Raw genomic sequence first — 25,820 nt, 5'->3', positions numbered from 1 at the left:
CTGGTCACACGCGGCGATGCGAAGTGCAAGGGCGTGCCACCTGACCTATACCTGGTCGGGAAGGTGATGGGGATGCCTCGCTTAGTTCTGCATGGCATACACGTAAACATTAAATACGAGCCTCGATCGGCTCTCAGGTTATCCTGTGAATCGGCTCAAAGAGCCGATTCACCCATGATCCGTACGGGGTGCACGAATACTTGGTGATCCTGCTTGATCAAAATATAGCTAATGAGATCTACGACGATTTAGGGTTTTCACCGCATAATCGGATCATCCTACTCCAGGTTGGGCCTCGCGGCCACGCACGGTACTCATAAGCCGATCCTAAACAAGGCCTAAAAACCAACATGACGTTGATCCTCGGAACATCCTGTTTAGGACTTGCGAACGCCACCCCACGTGCCGCTGGATCCTCCACCCCTTTGTAAGGCCTAACTATTGCAGATATTAAACTAATCCTTGCAGAGCAAGGAGCAATCGTAACGGATCAGATCTACTAGATGATGAACAAGCAGGGTGCCGCCCCCACACCTGAGATAGGCGTGAGGGCGGCTAGACATGCAAGGGTTGCACTACGTAAGCATGTTATACGAAGAACTATGCTAACCCTAACACATCTATGATAACTACGTTGCTCGCCATCAAAGACGCTTCAGTACGAGCAACGCATGAACAACGTGGAGCTTGTGCTGCCTAGATCGCAAGATGCGATCTAGGCAGCATGTCGCTTACCTGATTGAAACCCTCGAGATGAAGGAGTTGGCGATGCGCCGAGATTGGTTTGTTTTGGGTTGAACGTGAGTTGTTGTTTATTCCATAAACCCTAGATACATATTTATAGTCCAGGGGACTTTCTAACGTGGGAATATCCCACCGTGCACGATACAAACTCTAATCTTGATCTAAAACATAATCTACTATAATTAAAGATACACGGGCAAACTAGCCCAAATTCTCCGTGCAAGGCCGCTTCAGAGATCTTCCACGTGTAGTCTTCCAAGCCCATCTCTCTTACGGCCCACCTCTGGATTTGTCCAAAATCTGGTGATAACAAGGGCATCATAATCAATCAAATAGCTCAGAATGGAAAATCATGGCTTTGTACAGATGTACTTTGTATTACATGTCATTGGATCAAATACTTGCAGCTGATGTCCATTTGTGTGGTCCTTAAACATGGAGTTTATATTAAAACCAACATTATATAGATACATGTCCTGGTCAGCTAAGCATTCTCACATACATTTTTGTTTGTTGTGGGTACTAATCAAGCAAAGCATCCTCACGTCTAACTTAGAATAAACATAGCAGCCATGGTTAATTTGTCTCATAGGTTCTTCTTGGATTTTTTCAGGGGTAATTTGTAGTTTCGGAGAACCATAGCAGCCATGGATATTTTGTCCAAAGGTTATGTTTGGATTTTTTTTTTCCAAGTGTAGTGTATATGTAGTTCATGATCAGAAGAATATAGCTACCCATGGTTAATATCACTACTGAGAGTAACTTCATATGCTGCATCAAGTAGCATGACTACAACAAGAAGAGACAATATATATATAAGTAAGACATATGCAAGATGGCTAGCTGAACTATATGTTAGCTTGTTAAATGGGGCATACTGTTCTTTGTCCCTTCCAACTACTATTGACGTCAGCTGTTTTTCTTGCATGCATATAGCCAAATGCTTTTGGGCAACAACTAAGCAGAAACTTATATAATATTAATGGATAAGGAGTGGAGCAACTAATGATTGGATGACTGTTGCATGAAAACGAAATGTGCAGTTCATGGAAGCCGTTTCTCTACAATTCATCACAAAAATCATCACCACTTTTCAAGATAAAGCAAAAGAAAACAGAAGGCCAAGAAAACACCACTCAAGTGGTTGTGGTACACACAAAGTTTTCTAGCAAATGATAATACCATGGACTGGCTTTGGTTGATCTAGGTGCTAATCAGTCTAATCTTACATATACTGGCACTACCTAATAACTGCTCTCACATAAAAAATGAAATATAGTGCAAAAGCAGTGGGGCCAATTAATATCGGTTCAATGCCTTATATATTATCACTAGATGCAACTTTTCTTTAGTTCGTTAATTATGTATATATAGTTCAGTGGTGCACTACGAAATAGAACCATTGCCCCAAAAGAAGATTTGCAAGTTGTAATGTTGACATTACCACTAAGGTTACAACATCAATTCCTTTCATGTAAAATATCATCTCTGTTTTTTTGCACACCATGCTAATGGTTTGACCCTCTATTATGCAGAGCAGTTTGACTTTCTTCGTCACGAAAAGTTTTGACTTTTAATCAAAATAAGTTTGACTTTCTTAATCACAAAATAGGGTTGACTTCCTCACGAAAACATGCTCCTAATTTGGAAATCAGATCCATACAGTACTATTATCATGAGTGATCATTCTTTTAGCTAGTGTCGGAGCGGTTAGTCATGGCAAGTGTTCACCAAGAGATTCCTTTTCTGAAGAAAAAGATAACGCAAAAAAGGGTTAGTTCGTTTTTTGCTGTCAGATATCAGCTGTGTCCAAGCAGCTGATCTATCAGTGTACGATTGACTCTAATGACACATCCTCATGTATTAGTTTACTATACGCTGACCTGCTAAAAAACTGAAAGTGAACTACTTACCGTTACGGGAGACCTAGCAGGGACAGGTTGACTTTGACCACGCTAAAGAGAAGAAAAAAAAAACTAAACCGTAAGCCTGTTTGGCTGTACATGCATGCATGCTGGACTGGTGTTAAGTGTTGACTCTGAGGAACAGTACGCACACGCAACAAGAACAGCTGGAACAGCACCGCCACCTGATTGCTTTGACCTTGACACGCAAGCACTCTCCCAGCTAATCTCAATCATGCATGGGGAATGCTTCCATCACCAAGAAATTGGCTTGAGTTGGAAAATGACAGCCAAAGCTGATGAGATGTCAACTCCCATACGGCCATACCTATGAAAATTATATACTAATTAGATCAATGTCAACCCCACAATCAACCCACATAACCACTACAGCACTGAGCAATTGGCTTTCAAATCAAAGGAGCGGCCACTACACACCAAATTGTAGCCTGCATAAACCTCTCTCTTTTCCCTCCATGCGAAGGTTCTTTTTTTGATAGTGGAAGCTTTTGTCGATTATTATCGTCACATCGGTTGCGCTAGAGTTCAGTTGCGGCCTTTGCATAGGAGGATGCAAATCCGCAAACAAATGTCTAGTCGATTAATTTTGGAATGTGGCGTAACTTGTCACTTTTTAAGCTTTTTTGACCTAGGTTTCGTCCCCCCTCCCGGGTACTAGTAAGAAAAATATCTCAAAGGGGGGCGGGATTTCCGGTAACCATGGTTACCACTTACCATAAATTATTATCGGTTGAATATCAAACGAGAATCTCAAACAAAATATGAATTTCAAAATCGATAATATCTAAATATTTTGTGTATATGTTTTGGAGGAGGGGGGGGTCCAAAGTTTGGGACAAATGAGTTGGGGCATGGGATACCATCAGAGGGGGAACACATAGTTTTTAGGTTGGAATTACCAACCAGCCTAGATTTAAATGAAGTGGGATTGTTTTGTTCGTTAAACCAATTTTCAAGAGGGGCGTAGAAGGTCCAATTAGTGGAAAGTAACCGTGTATTTCTCTTGGTAACCAAGTCCCTGATCAAAGCAATTCAGTTCAGAACTTAAATTTGAGACATGGTCCTTGTAGGACATGGATTCATAGTACTATATGAAATTCATATTGAAAAATAGAGTAGTCGACTGGTGCACACTAAATGAGAATCTTGATAGCGCCACTCATTGTATTAAAATTAAGCTCCGATTGCCATAAAAACCAGCGAGTAGTCCATCTTTCCAAATATATAAGTCCCCCACATATATTTTGAGCCTTACTTAGCCATATATTTGACAAATAAGATATAATTTTATATGCAATGGCAAATATAATTGTCAGATTCATATTCAAAAGAAGTTTGCAATGGTACAATTTATGTATGACCTACTCATATTTTATTGGGATTTGCTAGTTCTCAGCTAGCTAAGAACTAACTTCGTGCTCAGCCAAATCTTGCACCATTTAATTTGCATCGTGATTCGTGCTTGTCATGAGTTATAACTCATGTTGCAACTGAAATTTAATGACATTATTTGACTGAGAACGAACCCTATTTTATTACTCAACTTTGCCATCAAAGTTATGCTCAAAATTTGAGAGGTGCTTATATGAGTTATGCGGCAAGTATACAATTTCCTTTTCGGGAAGTCAAATATATTGACCTCTAAAAAAGAAAAACATACTCTATTAAAACATACACTATTCGCGGATTGAAGGAGTATTTCGAGCGAGGGAGTACACTCAACTGATCGTAAGGAACAATTTCAGGAAGCAAATTAAGCCTATATTATTTACTAACATCTCTCTCTATATTGCACAAGAGCCTGTTACATCGGTCACCCCCAATCAACTGAAAGGGTTAATTCTTGAGGCAAAAACCCAAAATTCAAGTTACACGCTCGATCTCGATCACTCATCTCAAAGTACCAAAAAAATAGGAGAGAAAAGGATTTATGTTAGCCCGGAGCAGAGTCGACCAGCTCGTATAAGAACAAGCTTACTCTGCTTCGCTGCGGGTCATCGAGAGCTTGACCGTCGCCGCCGTGGGGTGTACTGTACTTGGCTACCTTGCTGAGCTCGTGCTGATCGCCAATGGCGATTGCCGATTGTGTTATCACAGCTAGTTCAGGAAGCGTTCGGGCGGATTCTGTTGTGTGGATGTACGTTCGAAGGAGGTGTGTGCGTGTGTGTATTAGACGACGGCGGTGGCGGCGAAGACGGAGGCATTGCCGGCTGCGGAGGCGAAGACGGAGGCCTTGCCGGCGGCGGCGACCATGCTGCATTCTTGGTCCTCGTTCAAAAACGACCGGACGGCGTCGATGCAGGGCGCGGCGACGAGCCGCTGCCACGCCTCGTCGGCGGCAGCGCCGCGCTTAAGGAACACCTCCGTGGCGTCCACGCGACGGACGCGCCACATGCGGGCCAGCCGCTGAATCTTGCCGCGCTGGCGGCACGCGAGCCGGGACGTGTTGGCCTTGATCTCGTCGATGGCCGCCGCGAGCATGAGCTCTCGCTCGTCTTCGCCAGCACCGGTCGACCGGAGGTAGGCGTCGAGCTCAGGTGCGCCGATGGCGCGCCAGAGGCCCCTGGAGTAATCGGTGCGGCGCGGGTCGAAGGCGGCGGCGACCTCGTCCACTAGCCCACGGCGGCACATGTCATCGACGCGGCGGGCCACGAAGTCGCGCAGCACGGGGAGCTGCACGTCCACCCAGAGGAAGCAGCAGTCATAGCGCTCCCGGAACGCGCGGCGATCCCCCTCCACAAGCTCCTCGACGTACGAGTTAGACCCGCCGGCGACAACGGGGATGCGGCCACGCGCCGCGGCGCCAGCTGCGGCGCGCGCGGCCTCGCGGCGGAAGTCTGCCGCGGAGAAGTCGTCGTCGGGGCAGGTCACGACGCCGAGCAGGTGGTGCGGGACGCCCGCGCACTCGCCGGGGGTAACCTTGTTGGTGGCCACATCCAGGCCATCGTACAGCTGCATCTTATCGGAGTTAATGACCTCGCCGCCGAAGCGCAGCGCGAGGTCGATGGCGAGGCGGGACTTGCCGGTTCCGGTGGCGCCCATGACCACCACGGCCTTGTGCTTCGGGGCCGCGTGCCTGAGCACGAGCGACGGGGGCGGGGGGCGCATCGTGTCGGCGCGGTCAGGCAGCGCGATGATGGGCGGCGGCATCGTCTTCAGCGATATCCGAGGGAAGGCCAGGGCAGCCGGCGGCGCCATGGAGAGCGGCATGGTTAGTTAATGCTAAGCTTGATGGAATGCTCGCTTAGGCTACACAAGCTGCCGGCCGGAGGCGCGCGCTGGTAGAGTGTTGTTGGAATGTTGTCGCTTGCTCTGGTTTGTAATGCAAGGGTGTGTAGGATGAAGAAGACGAGATGGTGTATTTATAGGGGTGCTTAGCAGATACTAAGCCTGAGTGCTCGTGAGGAAGATCGATGGTTAATCGAAAGGGGTTGGATTAGTTTAAGCTGGAAGGAGACGTGGACTCTGGGCGAGTTGGATGCGGCGACCAGTGGGCGTAGTGGAGGAGGGTTAACCGGCGAAGAGATGAGAGCCAACATGAGACTCACCTGAGCCTCACGCCGTCGCCGGCGAGAAAGCTGGTAATTTGTCTTTACTCACTGCTCTGTCGCCGACATTCTCTTAACGGAGGTCTGAGGTTGGTGACTGGTGAAGTGATGATGTTACCATGGTGGCCTTGCGGCGACGGTCAAATCACTTGCCACTGGAAAAAATCTCAGCTTAGTGGAGCAAATTTAGAGTTTGATTATTAGTATAGGAAGGCGAAGTGAGCGAAAGAAGCTCCACTAATGTTGCCGTCTGCGTTTGGTATAGGATAATCTAGATTTCGAAACTATTTTAGCATTTACCTAACTACTGTAACTTTTTTCTTTATATTGTATCTATTTTATTTTAGAATTGCTAGTTTCAGCTAGCTGAGACGTAGCTTATGTCTCAGTCATGTGCTCCATCGTTGGATTTTGCTGCTTCAAGATTTGTGTTTGTTGTTTTTTGTACTTTGTTTAGGCCCACATCAAAACACACTGACTGAAACATAAGTTAAGTCTCAGTCGACTAAGACATAGACACGCCCCTTGCTAATGAGCGGAGGAACCTCTATATTAATCAAACACTAAGAAAGACGCAATTTTTTTCTCAGTTTTGCGTGTTCTAGCTAGCTCCGAGAACTAAGTTCATGTTCAGTCAAGTCCTACACCGTTCGATTGCATCGTGATATCTGCATATGAGTTGCAAGTGAAGTTGCAACCAAAAAAAATTCAGTTACAGTTGGTGTTAAGAAGAAGAAGAAGAACTGGTCAAGATTGTGTGTTTCGAGTGCAAATTTGAAGTGCACTATGTTAGATCTTTCCCTTTGAAGAAGAAGACGCTTAGTCAGAAGCAAAAAAGGAAAGCGGCCGCAGGTTGAACCTCAGTTTTACCTCAAGTTGAAAAAAGGCCGCTACCTAAAAAAAATCAAGCTAATTCTCCCATTGTGGAGAAATGAAGGGATGAGAAAGAGAAGAGAAGAATTTGCTATATATGTCGTGAGAAAGCCACATCTCCTCCTCTTGCACTATTGGTACCTCATCTAATCATATCTTAACTGATGATGTGTTGCCTGGCAAAACCCACCGGCGAGCAGCGACGGGCAACACGTAGAGCCGGGAGGCTCCCAGGACTGCTGGTGGGCCCTGGTCCCTCGAGCGACGGCCCGCAAAGCTCCGGCACACGTCCTAGCTGGTGCAAGGGCGTGCCACCTGACCTATACCTGATCAGGAAGGTGATGGATTGCTTCGATTAATTTCCTGCATGGCAGACACGTAAACATTAAATACGAGCCTCGATCGGCTCTCAGGTTATCCTGTGAATCGGCTCAAGGAGCCGATCCACCCATGATTCGTGTTGGATCTACGATAACATGGTGGTCCTGCTTGATCAATACTAAGTTAAAACGATCTACGACGATTTCAGGGTTTTCACCACATAACCGGAACGTCTTACATGTAGTTGAGCCTGACAGACACGAAAGATGACAGAAAACTAGCCCTAGCAAAGGCCTAAAAACCAACATAGAGTTGATTTCCGGAACATCTCTTTTAGGTTTAGCAAACCGTACCTTACGCACTACTGGATCGTCCAACCCGTTTGCAAGGCCTAACCATGTGGATATCAAACTAACCCTTGAAGAACAAGGAATAACCATAACAGATCGAATCTACTAAATAAAGACTAAACAAGATGCTGCCCTTACACCTAAGATAGATGCAAGGGCAGCTAGGTATCTAGGGATAGCAAGACTAAGCAAATACATCAAGAGAGTATCGATGCTAGCCCAAAAAACACCTACGATAACAGTGCTACTCGCCATCAACAAAGCTTCAGTACGAGCAACACACAAACAATGAATAAACGTATGCTACCCAGATCGCAAGATGCAATCTGGGTAGCATGGCGCTTACCCGGAAGAAACCCTCGAAACAAGGGGTGGCGATGCGCCTAGATTGGTTTGTTGTGAACGTGATCGTCCTCCTTTCTCAATAACCCTAGGTACATATTTATAGTCCGTGGACTTTCTACTTTTGGAATAACCTGACCGTGTACGACTAAACTATATCTCTTAATTCTAAATCTACCATAACGTACAGATACACGGGCAATCTAGCCCAGACTCTCGTAATGAGGCCGAATTAGAAATATTCTACGTGTACACCTTCTAATCCCATCTCAACTACGGCCCATCTCTTGACCCGGTTAAAATCTGGCGATAACATGATGTTTTTTCTTTTCGTAAGGATTCTGTTGGCAATGTGTTTACCAAATATGTCGATGCTAAAAGTGGTGTCAAGAAAGAAAAACATGTGGGTTGCCAAGCCTATTGTGACTAACTTCTTAGGACCATCAAGTCAAAACTCGATCAATAAGTGTGGTTGGAGTGCATTGGAGACTTGTCTACTTTATGAAGAATAAAGAGACCTTCGTCAATTATATTGTCTCAATATAAGTCATTTAGATTATCTTGCTTCTATCATATATCCAATGTCCATCCTTCTGGTAACATGCATTCTACCTATTTACATTGAATGTTACGTACCCGCTCCCTTTAAATGTGTTTGTTTTATCACATTATAGGTGAGTAATATGATTTGTGTATAATACAAGCCTAGAAAATATAAACATTCGAGGTTGTTTCACATAGAATTGATATTATAAATTATCTTTCTCCTATGTGACATGTTTGCTCAAACAGGTTTCAATTTTCTTAATTGATTTTAGTATTCTTTTGGATCTTATTAGTAAGAGGTTTTCTTGGCATGGTTTTCCATAATGTGTTCCTCAATATGCTTTTTGCGAAACCGCGTGCTTCAAGTTACGCTATTCATTGTTTTGCATGATCGTGTAACTAATTGAAGATACCAAAAATCTCTCTTTGCATGATGGTTAACTATTATCTTTTACCATATGCTTTCTTTGTTGTGAAGATGATCTTGGATATATTTTTAAATACCATCGGGAAGTATTTTCTAAATACCTCTTTTTCTTGTATAGTTGATAATATATTATGAGGTATACATTTAGATCATCTTCAAATTTGCGTTTTTTATTTTTTTCGAAGAATTTTATTATGTTGACTCCCATGTGTCTTCCTTGCCTTTAAGGATACCTTTATTTTACTTGAAATTTCTTAGAGTTTTAATAGGTATCGGTAGAGTGATGATCCTACATTTTTGCATTTTGTATTCAAATGCAAAATCCTAAACGATGCACTAATTTTGGGGGAGCTCACCCATATTTATTAGAACACTATTGTTTCAAGTGTTTCTATTTGGAAGACAAAACTTTTGTTTCTTGGTACTTTGTGACATCATGAAAATTGCGGAGGGTTTGGTTTAATTAATTGTTGGAACCTTCATTCTTTGGGAGTTGCTCATCTCATTACATGATATTTTTTTAACTTCTTAAAATGAGATAAGTCTTTGAGAATGTGTGTTTTGTGTATCATTTATTCTCTTTGGGATTTTATTTTTTATTTTTAAAATTGTAGGGTCAAACAATTTGTGTTGATTTTACTCCTTGATATAATTTGGAAAAAAAAATTCCATGTCACACTTTTTTGTGTCATCTTGTTTTATTTGGTGTTTTGTCATAGATTGGACAACAAATTTTCATGTCACACTTTTGTGTGTCATCTTGTTTTATTTGGTGTTTTGTTCAAATTATATATCTGGTTGGTTACTAAAAGTCTTATGCATGCGTATTTACTATATGTATATGTTAGCCATGTTTGCTTTCATTGATCCAATATATAGGGTAAACTCCACCAAATCCTAAATCGGCTAAGATGCGCATGAAATTCAATTTCATATCTATATGCACATACTTATTAAAGCGGTCAAGTTCTTCATCAATCAAGCATAATCAAGAAAGTTGTTCCATATTAAAGCGGTCAAGTTCTTCATCATCTAGATAAAGTGGAATGAGCAAGGTTAACGTTTGTTCTTTATAGAGTTTCCCTCTTACCGGTCTCACGTGTAGTTGGGAGACCGAGTTATTGGTAGTTGGTCGTACTATCGAGAGGACTCTCGAATGAGTAACTTGATTGTATCATTCGGAGAGAGGTTAAGATCCCCTTCTTTTTAGCTTCTGCTTCTAGAGAAGCTAGCTTTTGGAAAATTGTGGGAAGAATCTATGGCGTGGGGAACCTGAAAGAAGGTGACTTCTTGTATTCCTTTTTGGCTTCTGTGAATTTAGCTAGTTTGATGTGTTGGGTTGAGAAATGTCTGTAACGCCCCTAACATGTTGTGGTTGTGATGGTTGCGAGGAAGACATGGAGCGGGCGTCGGGCGCGTGGGGCAGTGTGGGCCGGTGGCGGGCGCGCGCGTCGGGCGGAGGCGGCCGCATGGGGCGTCCGCGAGGCGGGCGCGTCGGGCGGCGGCGGCCGCGGACGTCGGCGGAGACGGGCGGGCGCGTCTGGCGACGGCGGTGGGCGCGAGCGTCGGGGAGGTGGCCGGGTGCGGCGATGCTTGCCGCCGGCGTCGAGCGGCGTGGGTGCGGCTTCGGATCATACGCACCCGGGAGCCGAATTGAGTTTCTGCTTCAAAGTGAACTAGATACACACCATGATAAGTGAAGCTACACAGTAAAAGTAGACTAGATACATACTAAAATAGATAAATTTTGTAAAAACTAAAACATATATAATATTTAATGAACCGAGGGAGTAGAAGGTTATAGTACTCCATCTGTCCCACACAGAGGTTTGTAAAAACTCGGATGTATCCGGATACTATTTGGTGTCTAGATACATTCTTTTTTTTTTAGAGCAGATACATTCATATTTACACAAATCTCAGATGTATAGAGAGAGTATTAAAATGGGTGGGTGGGTTATTCGTAGGAATAGAGTTGAAGGATAACTAGGCACAGAGAAAAAGTACTGGACGTCTGCGATTTGTCTAAATTTAAATATATGTTTAGATATATTCAAATTTAGACAAATTCCAAATAGACGGTGCGAGTACTTTTCATGGTGAAGTAGTGAAGCGAGGGGATATCTATCCGGCTCACGACAAAGGGGGGAAGCCAGCCGCCACGGCCCACGGGGGGGTGGCGGAGAAACGATCGACGCGGCGAGCCCGAAAGGCGCGGGTTGACGCGACGGCCATCCCATGGGGCGGCGACAGAGGTATTACGGCGATGCGATCCGCGTGCGCGATCGACGCGGCGCGGGTGCTTTCGCTTGGGGGAATCGCGACCTCTCCCCGTCGGTCCTTCCGGCGTCCCCCCCCCCCCCCCGTGTACGGCGGCCGTGTCCGGATTCGCGTCACATCCGTCGATGGATCGATCGTGGAGGCCTGGAGGCCTAGGCTAGTAGGTACCTGCTGCCGATGGAAACGATCGACGTCACCCGGTGGTGGACTGGTGGTGGTGGTGGCCGCCGGAGCGCGCAATCATTCGCGCACGACGGCGGGGCCAATCGGAGAGCGACAGGAGGTGCCAAGATGAGGACGACGGCGTCGATCCAGCCAGGGCTTTCATCTCCGAGCGTGTGGCGGCCCGAGGCTACGACCTACGACTACGAGCGCGACTCCCCTCGTGCTCGCGCGCGCCATGGCTGTCATGTCAGGGGCCTACCGGGACCGGACGTGGAGATGAGATGCAGCAGGTGGCCAGATGGGATGGATCCGCGCGCCGCACTTGCATCAGTGGCCTGGGCATATATGCGTGCGACGGAGAGGGGAGCTATGCAGCAACTTGGCAGGTTACAGTCCATCCATACCATCAGTTCACATCGTTTTATCCACAAGCTCACATGCTCATCGCGCAGATTGAGCAGTACAGACACTACACTACAAAGGCCTCATTCTCAACCAAAAAGAAGATAGGGCCGCCTGAAACAGGAGTGTCCTTCCGTTGAACAGTGAAGTGACCAGACACTTCCGAGGAAAGTCGAAACAATACGGATGTGGTCCCGCGCAGAAGATTTCAAGCCGTCGAAAACGGCCGAGACATGGATGGAAGTGCAGGGTACCGAGGGAGCCTACAAGCACACCTTGACGGACATGGACATATTTGTCATCAGGAAACTCGGACAGGCTCCATATGACGCCACAGAATTTTGAACATAAATTTGATTTATGAGTCCGAGAAAAGAGAACAGGTAAGTTGCGCTAAGAAGGATATCTAGAATACGTTTGTTTCAGGTTCAATTTACGCATAATGCCTGCATCATACAATCACCACAAACAAAATGGTTCTCAGTTGGATTGCCAGACCTCCATCAAGCGATCAATATCAAAGTCTGGGAGCTAAGCTGAACAAGCTTAGTACAGATAAAATCAGGCCAGCAGAATCAGACTCGGTTCTGGACGATACTCCGTTCATTCAGTTACTGCATACTGCCAAAGACGATGGTTAACACCAAATCTAGCGATTCCTGGCAACTACCCAAAAAAAACATCCACCACGACTGGTCAGAGATTGCAGCCCTAGTAGTCCCCCCTTCAGTATGTCAACGCAGCGAGCCTGCGAGGTGGAGTCCTAGAGCGTCCGCGTACTGGCCTGTGAGGAACAAAAAAAAAGGTAGTCAGCAGACTCAAGACAGCAAACATTTCACGTGACAGGAGAGCAGAATCAACAACAAAAATAGAATTTGAGCAAGTTGCACATCCACAACATATATGGCCATGGCATCTATAACTTTTTAGATAATGGAAGCTTTATTGCCCTTGACCACTGCATCAACGATGCATGAAGCTCAATGCTCACAGGCATCTAGGGGAGGTAAAGGCATTGTCTTCTCTTACGGTTCACATCAGGCAATGCTATTTGGAATAACAGGATGTCTCGAGAAATCGGCAAGAGTTTGGACTCGACTTTTGTTTCTTTTTTATACAACTTGGCCTAGGTTCATTACTGAAACAACTGTTATCATCTCCCGTCAACTCATAATCATGAGGCCACGAGTGGACAAAAAGCTTGTGTTCACACAAAGATAAACTTACAGCTGGAAAAGGAAAACTAAAAATGCTGCATCATTTAAGTATTTCACAAATGTTGAACCTTACAGCTGGAAAAGGAAAGATTATTTTATGTAATTATCTTCCACGTATCAGATACACAGAAATTAGTCCTATTTTACGCCAAATGTCGCATGTCTCGATGCACTACTGATGTAAATAACCAAGACAAACTAGATCGTGGAAAATTAGCTAACAAGTGAAAAACAATTGATCTTGCTTGCAGGAATTTCAGGACAGGTCTATGGCAAGGATAAATATGGTAACATATATCAATCATATTATTGCAGATGTAAATAAAAGACACATAGCAAGACATTATCAGAACGGACATGTGACCAAATGAGGTACAATGTGAAATTGACACAAAAGTTTACCAAAGCATTTTAACAAAGCACGGTAGATTCGCACCTCGTACTCGTGACCTTTTGGATGGGACCTCTGTTGAATGCCCAATCAACATGGATAGTCTTTGTTAACAGCTGCTTCCCATCCATTGCTCTGATTGCAGTTTGTGCTTCCTCAAAGCTTTCATATTCAACCAATACATATCCCTGTTGAACAGAAAAAACAGACGTGTGGAGAGAAATCAGAGTTTATTCACAAACAAGAGCATATTTAGCATGATCTCCATTGCAAAAATGTAGCCGGTTAACAGTCTTTCTTGGAAGTAAATGCAAACTAATAATCTTGACCAAGCATGTCACTGCAGCGAGTTCATTTATGATAAAACTGCGACCAAAGATACATAGCACTATAGCAGGCTGCCTTCTTGAACCAGTACTTTACACTAAAACCTCAATGGATCTGATCTAAAAAAAAAACACATCTCAATCATTCCTCGAAATAATGTTCACTTAGACATAACAATGTGCTAGGATCATACACCAAACTAGTCTGGGATCGCTGTAATTCTGGGTAATGCGTGTATGAAGCTCTTGGTTCTTATTTACTGCTAGTCATAACTCGGAGATACATGCACAAATTGGTGAAAATAAATGGAGGTGGCTTTATGTTCAAGAAATTTTAACAATGCACTGAACATATCAAACAATTTCATGCTGTTGGAGTCCTCTGACCACAGCATAACACAGTCCATAGGGAGCATTTAACTGCCATGCATGCAAGGTTTTTGAGTCGCCGAGTTAAACCAAGTTGCCAAACCTGCGACATCGACTACACAGAAACTCAAAAACCATGGTCACATGGTAGACAAGCTAGAAGCTACCACCCCCGCTGATCCTAATTTCTAAACAGGGCCACTTCAAGACAAAATTTAGTATATACCAGTGAACATAGCTTTATCACAACATGTTCTGTCGATGAAGCTCAACTGGTATTGCATTCTGCCAAAAAAACCTCTACTGCAGTAAGCTTGTCAGAGTAAAACTATCAAAATTACCTTTCCATATCCAGTGCGGCGTTCCAGATTCAAATGCAAGTCCTTGACATGACCAAAGTCACAGAAAGCATCGTATATATCACTTTCTTCTGCATCTTCCTTCACACCCGAGACAAGTATTATCCATCCTTCAATTGCTACAGATCAACAAATTTTTCCATTAGTAATAGTATTATAAACACACAAGTCAACTATCACTACTTTAACAAAAAAAAAAACTATCACTACAAGAAAGAGAATCAATCAATTATAATAAGCAATTGAGCATGATATCAGAAGCAAAGTTCAACACAACCACATAGATTACAGCAAATAAAACCTACAGCAAGTGATCAGCTAAGCTGATCTGGGCAAATCTGTAGATGATCTGTTACTTATGCCGGTTTGCACTTTACGGGGTATGGAAAAGTAGCTTGTGTAAGCCAGGAGCAGAAGGAACAGCAATGCATGCATGTTCCTCGGTGCATAAGAATGTTAGGCAAATCCATTGTTGCAGTTACATGGTTGCTTACCTAGTACTACTTCCGTTCCAAAATATAAGCCTTTTTAGAGAGGCTGTAGCTCTAAAAAAGGCTTATATTTCGGAACGGAGGTAATAGTATGTAAACAACTTAAGCACAATGCCACGGGCTGGCATACAAGAAGCATAGTGGGAAACAAAATAAGCAGTGTCATACGCATTGGATCAACCGTCACATCATTGTGTAGAAATACAAAATTTATTCAGAAACACATCCCTGTTATGTCCAAAACTTTCAATTCTGTCATTTGTCTTTGTTTTGATGTGGTGCTTATTCAGGCTTCAAGGAAACACTAAAAATCTGGAAGACAATACCAGCTACAATTTTCAGTAGTACAACTAAGTAACACTGGTAAATAAAATATAGTTCATTCTAAACAGAATCGGCCAAAATGCAAAACTGCATATATGAGGCCCAACCCACCACAAATGAAGGTGACAGAGAGTGTAAATGCAAGCGAGACACCATTTGAATCTGTGTGCCAACATATTAGTCTTAGCTGGCAGTCCATGGTCTGTTTGTACCTAACTGTTCATATAATATTCTGCAATCCTTCCTTCGAATTCTAAATCATTCTAGTGTTCACCTTTCAACCAAAAAATATAAAGACGCTTACATGATTGCAACTAGAAAATGCATTTTAATTCAAACAATGTAGTCGTAAGACCCTCTGTCAGCAACACACCTCAAGTGTACCATTCCAATGCATCAAATCCTTATATGACATTTGGCATTTTCTGCATATCATTACTGCTTCTGATAGGATCCACCATCTACGCTCCTGGAGGCTTAGTAGCCCACTACAGTAGTACACCATCAAAAAATACAGTCCAGCAAACAGAATCGAGTAATTCTTAAATTCGGTCAGAAGAACACTAACCATCATTCCACAATTTGCATCCCTCTCACCCGCAATTCGCGCTACTGTTCTAACTACACTAGATAATTCATTCAACTGTGATTACATTTTCTTTCTACAGAAAAGCCTTTCAATATAAATGTGTGAAACTACCAAAAACATGCATAGCACAGAAACAGCAGCTACCAAACCAGCAGAACAACATCAATTAGTGGAAAAGGGCTGTTCTCGCTGCTCAGCATGTAGAATCATGTAACAGAGAACCTACATTGCGATGATACATCTGGATTTTCATAGAAGCATCCAACAATACACATGCCCGATAAGGAATTCAATTTCGATGGTTAATTGGTAGTCTAAACATCAAACAGCCCTGGTTCCTCAAGCGATGTTGAAATTCAACTGACACGAGCAGTACCGCGGGTGGGATGAAACACCACACCCATCTGACCAAGCACGCCGGACCAAAAACCCTGAACCCTCGCGAAAATTACCAGCCACAAACCCTAGCCTGCCACCTTCCCCGCAATTTTTCACGAATCCAACCCCAAAGTAGCACACAAATTCACCTACAACAACGCGAACGCCCAACGGAGATCCCGAACCTAGAGATCAGGCCCAAAACATAAATAAAAAATGGTCGAGTAGGGGGGGTTCTCACAGCGCTGGGGGCCGCCGTGCGGGGAGCTGGGGATGGAGTCGAAGCGGTCGCGGCTGGAGGCGAGGACGGAGGCGCTGCGGCCGAGGAAGCGTCCCCGCGCGCGGGCCGAGGCGGGGGTGGCGATGTGGGGCACGGGGAGCGCGCGCGCCGCGGCCTCGTCGTCCTCGTCCATCCCGTCGTCGTCCTCGTCGTCGTCGACCCGGCCGTACTCCGCGAAATCCACGTCCTCCGCGACCGTCGCCATCGCCGCCGCCGCCGCGAGAGAGAGAGAGGGAGTGGGAGAGAGCGAGTGGAGCGTGGCGGCGGCGACGTGAGAGGGCCTCTTATAATGGCGGCAAGTAACCGCGAGCTAAGCCTGATTACTGTAGCGGCGAGCTGAGTGATTAACATGGAGATTATATTTGCGTAATGACCCCCGCGAGATTTATTATTAGCAGAATCCAAATCTGGCTAGGTTCCCTGCTCCGTTGTGTGGACGTTGGATCTTGAACGGACGGCTGAGATGAAACTGAGTAGCATTCGGGCGCTTCTTCCCCTGTTTACCTGGAGCGACCGTGCGATGCCGACTCATCTGGACTTGCAGACATGGCGGCGGCCGCCGACGCATCCGGTGCTGGCCGCAGCGACGCGGCGGCGGCGGCCGCGAGCGCTGCGTGTCCTTGCCCCATCTGCCTTGAATCCTTCAGAGACGAGGCCTACCTCGACGCCTGCCTGCGTAAGTCTCCCACCCCCTCCTCCTTCAAAGATTCTACTCTGTTCGTCAATGCAAGGGGACTAGGGGGGCAAGGGGCCCTCTGCAGAAATTGGGGGTTCGGGTTGGGGGCAGATATCTCCTGTATTTCGAAATCGCCGTTTGGAATTTCTTGGTTCGAGGTAACTCCTGAGCAAACCCGAAACGCTTCTTGCAGATTCGTTCTGCTTCAAGTGCATAACTCAGTGGGTGAAGATCGTGGCGAGCAAGCATGAAGAGCCTCTGTCCTCTGTCAAATGCCCCCTCTGCAAGGTGAGCCACGGTTTTGCTGCTTCTCCAGTAGCAGCTGTCTTATTTATCTACCACCATTTTGCACACTTGCCCAGTTTCAAACTATTTTACTATCTTGAAATGCCAGACTGCAAGAGACCATTTGCTCTTCGACTTCTCGTGTTTTATCCTATTATAAGTCCTCTATGGAAAAGGTAGTGTAAGTTTGGTTAGTATGGTGTGCTGTTATAAGATTTGACAGACGTTCCTAGGGCTTCCAAATACATTAGCCAATATGAGACGTAAACATGTCAGTCAGCCAGGTCTAAAATCCACTTTTCAGTCTTATTGCTTTCTTTTTGAGTCCTACAAAATAATTTGCAATTATGGAATCCTATCTTAAAGGCCAGCCCTATATTTTATTAATAAAAATGGAATCAAAAATTTCATGAGATGGGGATTATTATCGGACAGAAAAGAAATGACTTCTCTGCTTGCTAATTTTTGGCTATGAGGCTCTCTGAAGATCCAGGTAGACAAAGGATTCGTCATGGGGAGGCAGGCAAGGAGAAATGGGATGTTTGCTTTGGAACCAGTCAAATCATTTTGAATCTCACTTTCATTGACCTTGAAGTCTGAGAAAAGGCTTTTTATTTCTACTAAAAGATCAGTCCTCTTTCAATCCTTCTTCTTATGAGTAGCCGCCACAGGGGGGGGGGGGGGGGGGGGAGCCACAGTCTGAATCCTCCATTTTCGGTTGATTAGCAAAGAACTGTATCTACAAACTTTTGCCAGAGGCATACTTGGTCCTGATCATATTGTAACCTTCTGATGCTTGCAGACTGAGAATGTATCAATCATTCATGCTTTTGATGGTGAATCATTCCAGAGGCATTACATAGAGCAGGACCGGGGGAAGAGGTTAGTCACTATCTCATTGTGTATGACTGCATTCTGCAGTTGCTACGCTGGAGATCGGTTCTAAACTCAAACTTGTTGTATGGATAAGTGTATTGGTCTTACTTTTATTAAGGTGCAGGTATCTTTCAGACACACAGGAGTTTATATCCCAAATTTACAACACAAGAGGTATCTGTGAATTTGGAATCTTATTTATTTATGAGTTCACGATTTTAGAAGTAATCTCATATATTAATGAACCTTGTTTGCTCAACTTCAACAGAGATTCCAGACGATGCGTCTAGTGTAGAGCAATACTGGAAGCAACGGAAGTATCTTCGCAAGAACACGTGGCTTGAAATGTGGCTGAGACAGGAAATTCAGGCTCTGACACAGGTACAGTGCTACGTATTAGCAGCACAATTGTTCTATAGCCAATATTTGCACTTTCATATTTCAGTTCCGCCAGTAAGTCAACCTAGCTTGTTTAAAAAGAAATGCATATGAAGCATCATGCTAGTGTTGTCATGTTTGAGCATTCTTGTATGTAGTTCCTGTAGATCCTTGTTAGGACTTCTCTTCTTATCTATGCATGTATTACCCGTTACTCATTCAGTCATTCAGCATTGTCAAAAGGACAGAAGAATCCAGCTGATCTGCACATGCCAGAGTACTTTGATGCTGGCAATTTTAGGTGTTCATTGTAATTAATTTGAACTTATAATTTTCCGCAGGACGAGAATGTTGAGACCATTGTTTACCACATCCATGGTGTCATCGAGTCTTTCATGAAGAGGCAAGAAAAACTACACACTTTGAAGCAGACTTTGCCGGAGCAAACAAGGGAAGAGTTCAGGAGTTTGCTCTCAGACACCGCTAGGCCGTTCCTCCTTGGACGGACGGCGCGGTTCGTCGCAGAGGTGGAGCTCTTCCTGATCTCACAACGGAATATCGATGCGTACAGCAGAGCCCGTGTCCAGAGATTCACGGAGTCTGCTTCCCATGTGGCGAGAGAGCAGGATGCACTACCTCGGGACCGCCCCCTTGAGGATCACTACTTGTACCTTCTGAGCGATGAAACAGGCGGTGAGATATAGTGATCTGACATTGTTGTTCTGTAGATTCTGCTGGTGTTGTAGTTATATATTCCGGTGTAAATCAGAGATCGGCCTTTGCTGTGTTCGCTTGTTTGTTCTTACAGAGATCGGCCTTTGCCGTGTTTGCTTGTTTTTTCTCACAGAGGTCGGCCTTTGCTGTGTTGGCTTGTTTGTTCACCCGATTCAGAATGATCACAGGTTACTATATTTTATGATATATCTGTTTCAAATATTGTGCATATTGTTTTGTCCTGAGCGAAACTTAGCAAATTTTGACAAGGTTAGGTGGCAACAGGGCCTGCACATATAGCATTGCTTTAATATTGCCTTATTATGCGGAAATTCAATTCGGCTCTCGGGTGCATATGCTCCCTATACGAAAAAATTATTTTTCGAGTTGTCAAAAAATTTTGAAAATAAATTCTACATATACATCTCCATAATATATGGCATTCGTCAGGTTTCACGAAAAATCAATAATTTTTGTGATCTATGTAAAAATGAGAAAATTTATCTTGTAAAAAGCATTGTTTCACAGAAATAGGAATGTACATTATACCAAGCTTGGTACGGAGGCACATTTTGCATCTGCTCAACAAGATAATGGATTTGTGCCTACAGCCATCTTAAATGTTCAACACAAAAGATTCTACTGCTATATCTGGGCAGCCTTGTCCGAGCATATAGTTGCATGTCCAAGGATGTGAAGTTCATTAACACATTAGCATTTCTACAGGCACATCCGTACAAAAGAGCTCTCCAAGTATTTGCAGACGAGAAAAACCGTTGTACTTGGCCTCAGCAAGATGCAAACTCTGGTAATGGACAAAAAATAAGAGAAAGGGGAAAGAACAAAACAATGGGGTTGAAGCAGCCAGTAAGGCGGTTTCTAGAATCAATGGATTGATCAACTGGCAGTTCGGGGACCCATTCTCATAGCGTCAAAGTCCACGAATATCACGGATGTGTTGTCCTTTGTCCGCAAATTCCTGGCTTCACTCAACACGTGCTCTGCTACTCTGTCTGCTGAAAGTATTTGGTCCTTGTTCCTCTCCTTATACTGCAAAACCAGCAAATAAAACTAGCATCAAACGACCGAAGAGTAATGAGATCAATATGAACAAATGCCGACTAATATCTTACTTCAAGGACAAGTTGTGCTGCTCTTTTCGCGCTAATGACATCCCATAGGCCATCGCTGCAGTAGCACAAAACAAGTCAGGCAAAGGATGCAGCATAAGCATTAGCAGCTACGGAAATTTGTATTACCTAGCAATAAGGGCAAAAGCTGAGCATGATTTTGTGATGTGCACCACTGGGCTCACATATGGTTCTGAGCTGAATCTCGGATCTTGCTCTTTGAGAAACTTGTCTCCAAGCATCCTGCAAAGATTTAGTCCTGCAAAAACAAAGAGATTTTAACATCACAGCTGGTCAAGTCAGCATCACAGGTAAAGGTAACATACCACATATACGGCTTTCACCGTCTTTCAGGGGAGGTCCTAATTTTGCTATCCTCTCTCGCTCTGTTGTACTAACTACTCGATGATCCTCTGTCATTGCAATTGAATTCCCATCGACACTGAAAGAGGCATACAAATAGTTGGTGTTATATAGAGTTTCAGAAAAAAAAGAATACACAAGCATGGCCCAAGTATATTTATGTTATCAAATCCTTTATGTAGAAGAGAATAGAGACATTAGTTAATTCTGAATTATAAAGGATAAGGGAAATGCACATTTTGTGTTACAAGAAGTGACTACTGATTATATTCAAGAGAAAATAATGAAATATCTTTGAGAGAACAAGAGATGTTATTACTTCATAATACATGCTGAGTCACCGAGATTAGCACATTGGGCAAAGCAATCTCTGTTCTTATCAAACCAAATAAGAAGCGCAGTTGCTGTACAACCCTGTAAGAGATAGACAGGCATGAGCCATACAAGTTCATGTGTTCAAGAAATGGAAAAGGGTACTTCTACTACTTGTAAGTACAGCATCTAATTGAAGATCGTGTATAAGTAGACAGCCAATTTGCAGCCTAGACATTGCCAAAAAGTGTGCTTTAGTCAGACTCAAAACTCAAGAAATCAGCAATTCTTTGCCCAAGGGTCTACGGAATCTTCACTGACTAGTGACTACTGACTTCCCAGAGCCTCATGTACACTTTTATTAAAGACCCAGAGTTCTTCTTCTTTTCATATATATAGAAAACCAATATATCAGGGAATTACACAGCCAAGGAAGGTTGAAGGATAAATAAATGATAACATATCAGATAAGGAAAAAAAGGATCACAAGTCAAGCATATCTATGATTACATGTTTGGATAAAATCAATTATACCAAATAAGTGTGTGGATAAAATCTGATTTCATGTTTTCATCAAATTTATAGACTTCCTAGCAATATGATTACAGGCAACATGCTGATAACTTGGCAGTACTAAAATGCATACACCAGGCAAGAAAGCTAGATAAAAGGAAAACCTCATACTGATGATTGAGTGCAGCTTCCGTCAAGGAAAAGGCACATCTAAGGACATCTGAAGCATTGCCAGATGTGAGAACTCCTTCTATTGTTTCCTGTTGAGACAGAATGTTCGCAACATTCTCTGGAAGAATCCTACACAACAAAAGCCATCATCAATTCAACATATAGATCATCGTCTCACCCAAAGCCAAACATATGTTAAAGTAACTCATGCAGGATAAAATCATGATGTGCACTCCATCAAACGGATAGACAAAAATAGTTTACCTGCTGGCAGCTTTTGCAGCCCCATCCCCTCCATGGCCATCAAAAATGCCAAACAGACCAAACTGTGCAGAAAATCTAAATCAGAATGAATTCAACTATTTCGAAAATCATTTATATTACTTACATACCTGTTCCGCACCAGCAAGAGGATACTTATAGCAGCTGACATCCTCCATGGGAAGTTTCTGTCCAGTTCGGCGGGCTATCATTGCATCAGAAGCCATACCAACTCCAACTGGCACTTGTTGATTTTGTAGTGAAATTTGAACCTAGTGAGGTAGCATTATTAGAAACTTATAATCCATAGAAAAAACATACTCTGATAAATAATCTAAGAAACAAATGAATGCGAGAATTAAATCGTGGAGTTCCAGACGTTCTTGCGCCTATAGGCTTCAATTCTCGTGGCACATGATGACAGATAGGTCAGCTTATCAACTGAACTGGTAACAAGATCTATAACTGAGGATGGTAACATGTTTGACTATGAGTATACCATGCCACTTTGAACAGGATATAATTCAATTTATATGGGAACAAACGCAGAGTTCAACAGAAGTTTCTTTTTTAGCAGAAGGATATAAGTTTGAATGTCTTGTACACCAAAACATTGAAAGCATGAGCATGATTAGAAATAGTGGGGCCATGGCCAGTCAAAGATTCTGCTAGTTTTATGTAATTTACTCACTGATAACATTAAAAAAATAGTACTTACTGATACTTTTGATGAACTTCCAAGTGTTATAATATCGCCATCTTTAAGTTCAGCAGGCTCACTCCAGCGCCTAGAGCCAACATCAGGGTGGTTAACTGGCTGGGAATTCAAGAAAGTTCCATTTAAACTGCCCATGTCCACAAGTTCCCACTTCAGTGCCTGCAATATAAGAGTAACGATTTGATCGGATGGGAACGGAAGAATACTAGAAATATTCGCAGGTACATATGCTTTATGATGATATGAACGGAATATGTTAATTTTGGGAGACTGGTCAGGTGCTCATAAATGGCAAAGTCTGCCCACCTCCGTTCTGATTTATGAATCAAGGGACATATAATCTGCGATCTGGAAATGCCAGAAGAAATCATATTTGTAAACAAACGAAATGTCCTAAATATGTAGTGTAGCATCAATCTAAGAAGAATTGTAGCATCATCACTGACAGCAGAAACAGGAGTTGGGATTTAGGAACTCCGCAAACCGGTAAAAAAATGAAAATTAAAGCACTAAAAGTTCCAGTAGAAGCAAATAAACACTCCGCCAATTACCTCCACAGATATGTCAATTTTCAAAATGATCTAAGGTTTGGATACAGTAGCATGCTGAAGGTGAAAAAAATAAGAAATGATGTGAGCAACTTACATTTGCATTCCAGTTAATCTGTGCATGCTTTCCTGACACCTCAGAATCCTTTAACACCAAATTACTTTGAGGAACTCTTCCAAGAGTCATCGGGAGCATGGATGTATTATCTGACTGCAGGTAGCGGTTTATTCCATGAGATGGACCAGCTATGACCTCCAAGGCTAGGTGGCTTCCTGCACTCCTAGCAAATGATTAAACATCATGAGTATATGCAAGTAATACAATATTTGCAACATATATGGGCCATTAGAATATCCAACTGATGAAATGACGTTTTACCAACTGTAATATCCTTCACAGGAATGCCACCATTATTATTCTCTTCAGAAGCCCTTCTAATGTGCTTCACCTCAGGCGTTGGTACACATGTTTCTGCTGGACGCTTAAGTGTACTTCCCAAATGAAGCTCTTCCGGTGTACCGTTTGTAACATCAATCACGTGAATTTCTCCTGTGAGATTGTAAGAACCAGATATTTTAAAATTTTATGATGATGTTCAATAGAGGATCTGGGTAAATGGGTTGCTTCTGTATAATCCAATGATGAAAATCAAGGTGTAAGTCTGGACCTACCTTCAATGAGGTGAGATTCGGTGGGGTGTCTATGTGTCCTTGGTGAAGTGCTACTCCTATTTTTCCAAATTCCGGATTCAGCAGCAGTAGTACTGCTGCAATGATTATTGCTTGAGCCTGAGTGGTCCTCCAAATTATCTGATATGAGAGGCCTGTAGATATCATCTTCCTGCAAGCAAAGAGTGATATCAATCAGACATACAATACCACCATCTTCCATTGAAAGAATATATATTTACTTTTTATTTTTTATCCATTACATCCACTGCGATAATATTTGCACATAGTTGCATTACAACAGCCAAAGTTTTTTTGAAAAGAAACATCGTAAGTTTTCTTATCTTCTACGAAACAATTGTAGGATTAAAAAGACACATAATAGTTCATTCTCTTCGCAAGAAAGAACGGCGGTGGGTTTTTTATAGCGCCAGTACCAGTTATTTGTTTGGGTGGATCAGAAGGTAGTTGTTCTCATGCCCAACCATAAGAGACGCAATGTTACTACTCATTTAACATGATATACATCGTGAAGCATTTAAGTTGATCGCGTACTGTGGTGAAGATGGCTTAAAGTACAAGAACATGGGAAATGGTTTTAGTACAAGAACGGATGAAATTACTAGGGTAGATAGAAGGCCAGTTCATTGCAATGAGAGAAGCACTAACTGGTAAGCTTAAAGATGCAAAATGATCATAGTTCGTCCCATTTGTCCCCAGTCCACCGAAGAACATGGCAGCTGAGTCACGCAACACCTCCCCGGGTTCTGACGCAGTTTAGATCGATAACCCTAGTTGTCAAGGCTAATGATCCCATCAAAGCCCCATGTTCCTCAAATATTATAACAAGAATATGAACCATCACGAACACCAAATCCAACAGCCACCACGAACTACTGTCTAGCGCATGAGAAGGGGGATACAGGGTACAGTATCAGCATGGCCCCTCATCCGCTACAATCTTGCCCAAATGTCTAACGCTACGTGCCACCATGGACGCGGCGACCGCCCACTACCCCGAAGCCCTCGAAACCAAATCGCCGCCGACTACCGCCACCGAGATTCGCGGCACCGTAGAACGACGGGCGCGAAGACCCTGGCCACTCACAGGGACAGATCCGCCGCCGTGATCGGGAAACGGAAGGGGGCGAAGGAAACGAAGGGGGGATTCCCTAGGGATGGTCTCTGACCTGGGAGGAGGGGGAGGCGGCCGTGGGCGGAGGCGGCGCGGGCGGCGCGCCCCGGCGCCACCGGCGGCAGGCGAAGACGGCGAGGCCGAGGACGGCGAGCGTGGCGACGGCGGCCCCGCTGACGGCGAGGGGGGAAATGGCCATGGGCGGGCGGGGAGGGCGGTGGCGTGGGGGCCGCGCAGGCGGGCGTCGACACTTTCTTTATGTTCGCTCGCGCACAGGGGGCTAATTGCTAAACTTGTGTTTGGTTTCTGCAGGTTTATTTGTCTTTTCACGTGGTGGGGTTTCGTGTTGAAGCCGGATTTGATCAGAGATTTGTCTGATGGTGATGTCGTGACAGTCGTCTGTGTCAAAATCATCGACGGTGTT

The 25,820-nt window shown here is 43.9% G+C and overlaps 4 protein-coding genes across 5 annotated transcripts; 1 reads left to right on the top strand and 3 right to left on the bottom strand.

Annotated features, from left to right (window-relative positions):
* Positions 1 to 4,408: 4,408 nt before the first annotated feature.
* Positions 4,409 to 6,007, bottom strand: LOC127292234 (adenylate isopentenyltransferase 5, chloroplastic). Its single transcript, XM_051321593.2, has one exon. The coding sequence runs from the start codon at positions 5,877 to 5,879 to the stop codon at positions 4,839 to 4,841; it is 1,041 nt and encodes a 346-aa protein (XP_051177553.1). The 5' UTR covers positions 5,880 to 6,007; the 3' UTR covers positions 4,409 to 4,838.
* A 6,383-nt stretch (positions 6,008 to 12,390) lies between these two features.
* On the bottom strand, positions 12,391 to 16,928 carry LOC127292233 (RNA-binding protein Y14B). The gene is made up of 4 exons (XM_051321592.2): positions 16,609 to 16,928; positions 14,568 to 14,704; positions 13,577 to 13,719; positions 12,391 to 12,707 (listed from the first exon to the last, which is right to left on the bottom strand). Exons 1-4 carry the CDS (start codon positions 16,850 to 16,852, stop codon positions 12,650 to 12,652), a joined length of 582 nt encoding a protein of 193 aa, XP_051177552.1. The 5' UTR covers positions 16,853 to 16,928; the 3' UTR covers positions 12,391 to 12,649.
* Positions 16,929 to 17,162: 234 nt separating this feature from the next.
* On the top strand, positions 17,163 to 19,805 carry LOC127292232 (uncharacterized). Of its 2 annotated transcripts, none has more exons than XM_051321590.2 (6): positions 17,163 to 17,323; positions 17,517 to 17,611; positions 18,411 to 18,490; positions 18,609 to 18,658; positions 18,753 to 18,865; positions 19,204 to 19,805. In XM_051321590.2, exons 1-6 carry the CDS (start codon positions 17,194 to 17,196, stop codon positions 19,564 to 19,566), a joined length of 831 nt encoding a protein of 276 aa, XP_051177550.1. In that variant the 5' UTR covers positions 17,163 to 17,193; the 3' UTR covers positions 19,567 to 19,805. The 2 variants fall into 2 exon arrangements, with proteins under 2 accessions (XP_051177550.1, XP_051177549.1); XM_051321589.2 differs by having other exon boundaries at positions 18,603 to 18,658.
* A 325-nt stretch (positions 19,806 to 20,130) lies between these two features.
* On the bottom strand, positions 20,131 to 25,620 carry LOC127292231 (protein phosphatase 2C 70). Its single transcript, XM_051321588.2, has 13 exons — positions 25,452 to 25,620; positions 24,265 to 24,433; positions 23,972 to 24,142; positions 23,690 to 23,865; positions 23,045 to 23,203; positions 22,458 to 22,598; positions 22,330 to 22,391; positions 22,059 to 22,194; positions 21,389 to 21,483; positions 21,033 to 21,148; positions 20,836 to 20,965; positions 20,710 to 20,764; positions 20,131 to 20,626 (listed from the first exon to the last, which is right to left on the bottom strand). The coding sequence occupies exons 1-13, from the start codon at positions 25,593 to 25,595 to the stop codon at positions 20,474 to 20,476; spliced, it is 1,707 nt and encodes a 568-aa protein (XP_051177548.1). The 5' UTR covers positions 25,596 to 25,620; the 3' UTR covers positions 20,131 to 20,473.
* Between the last annotated feature and the right edge of the window lie 200 nt (positions 25,621 to 25,820).

The sequence above is a fragment of the Lolium perenne genome, chromosome 4 (assembly GCF_019359855.2).
Source record: "Lolium perenne isolate Kyuss_39 chromosome 4, Kyuss_2.0, whole genome shotgun sequence".
Taxonomy (NCBI): Eukaryota; Viridiplantae; Streptophyta; class Magnoliopsida; order Poales; family Poaceae; genus Lolium; species Lolium perenne.
Note: the sequence above shows the minus strand (reverse complement) of the source record. Positions and strands in the feature narration are given on the sequence as shown.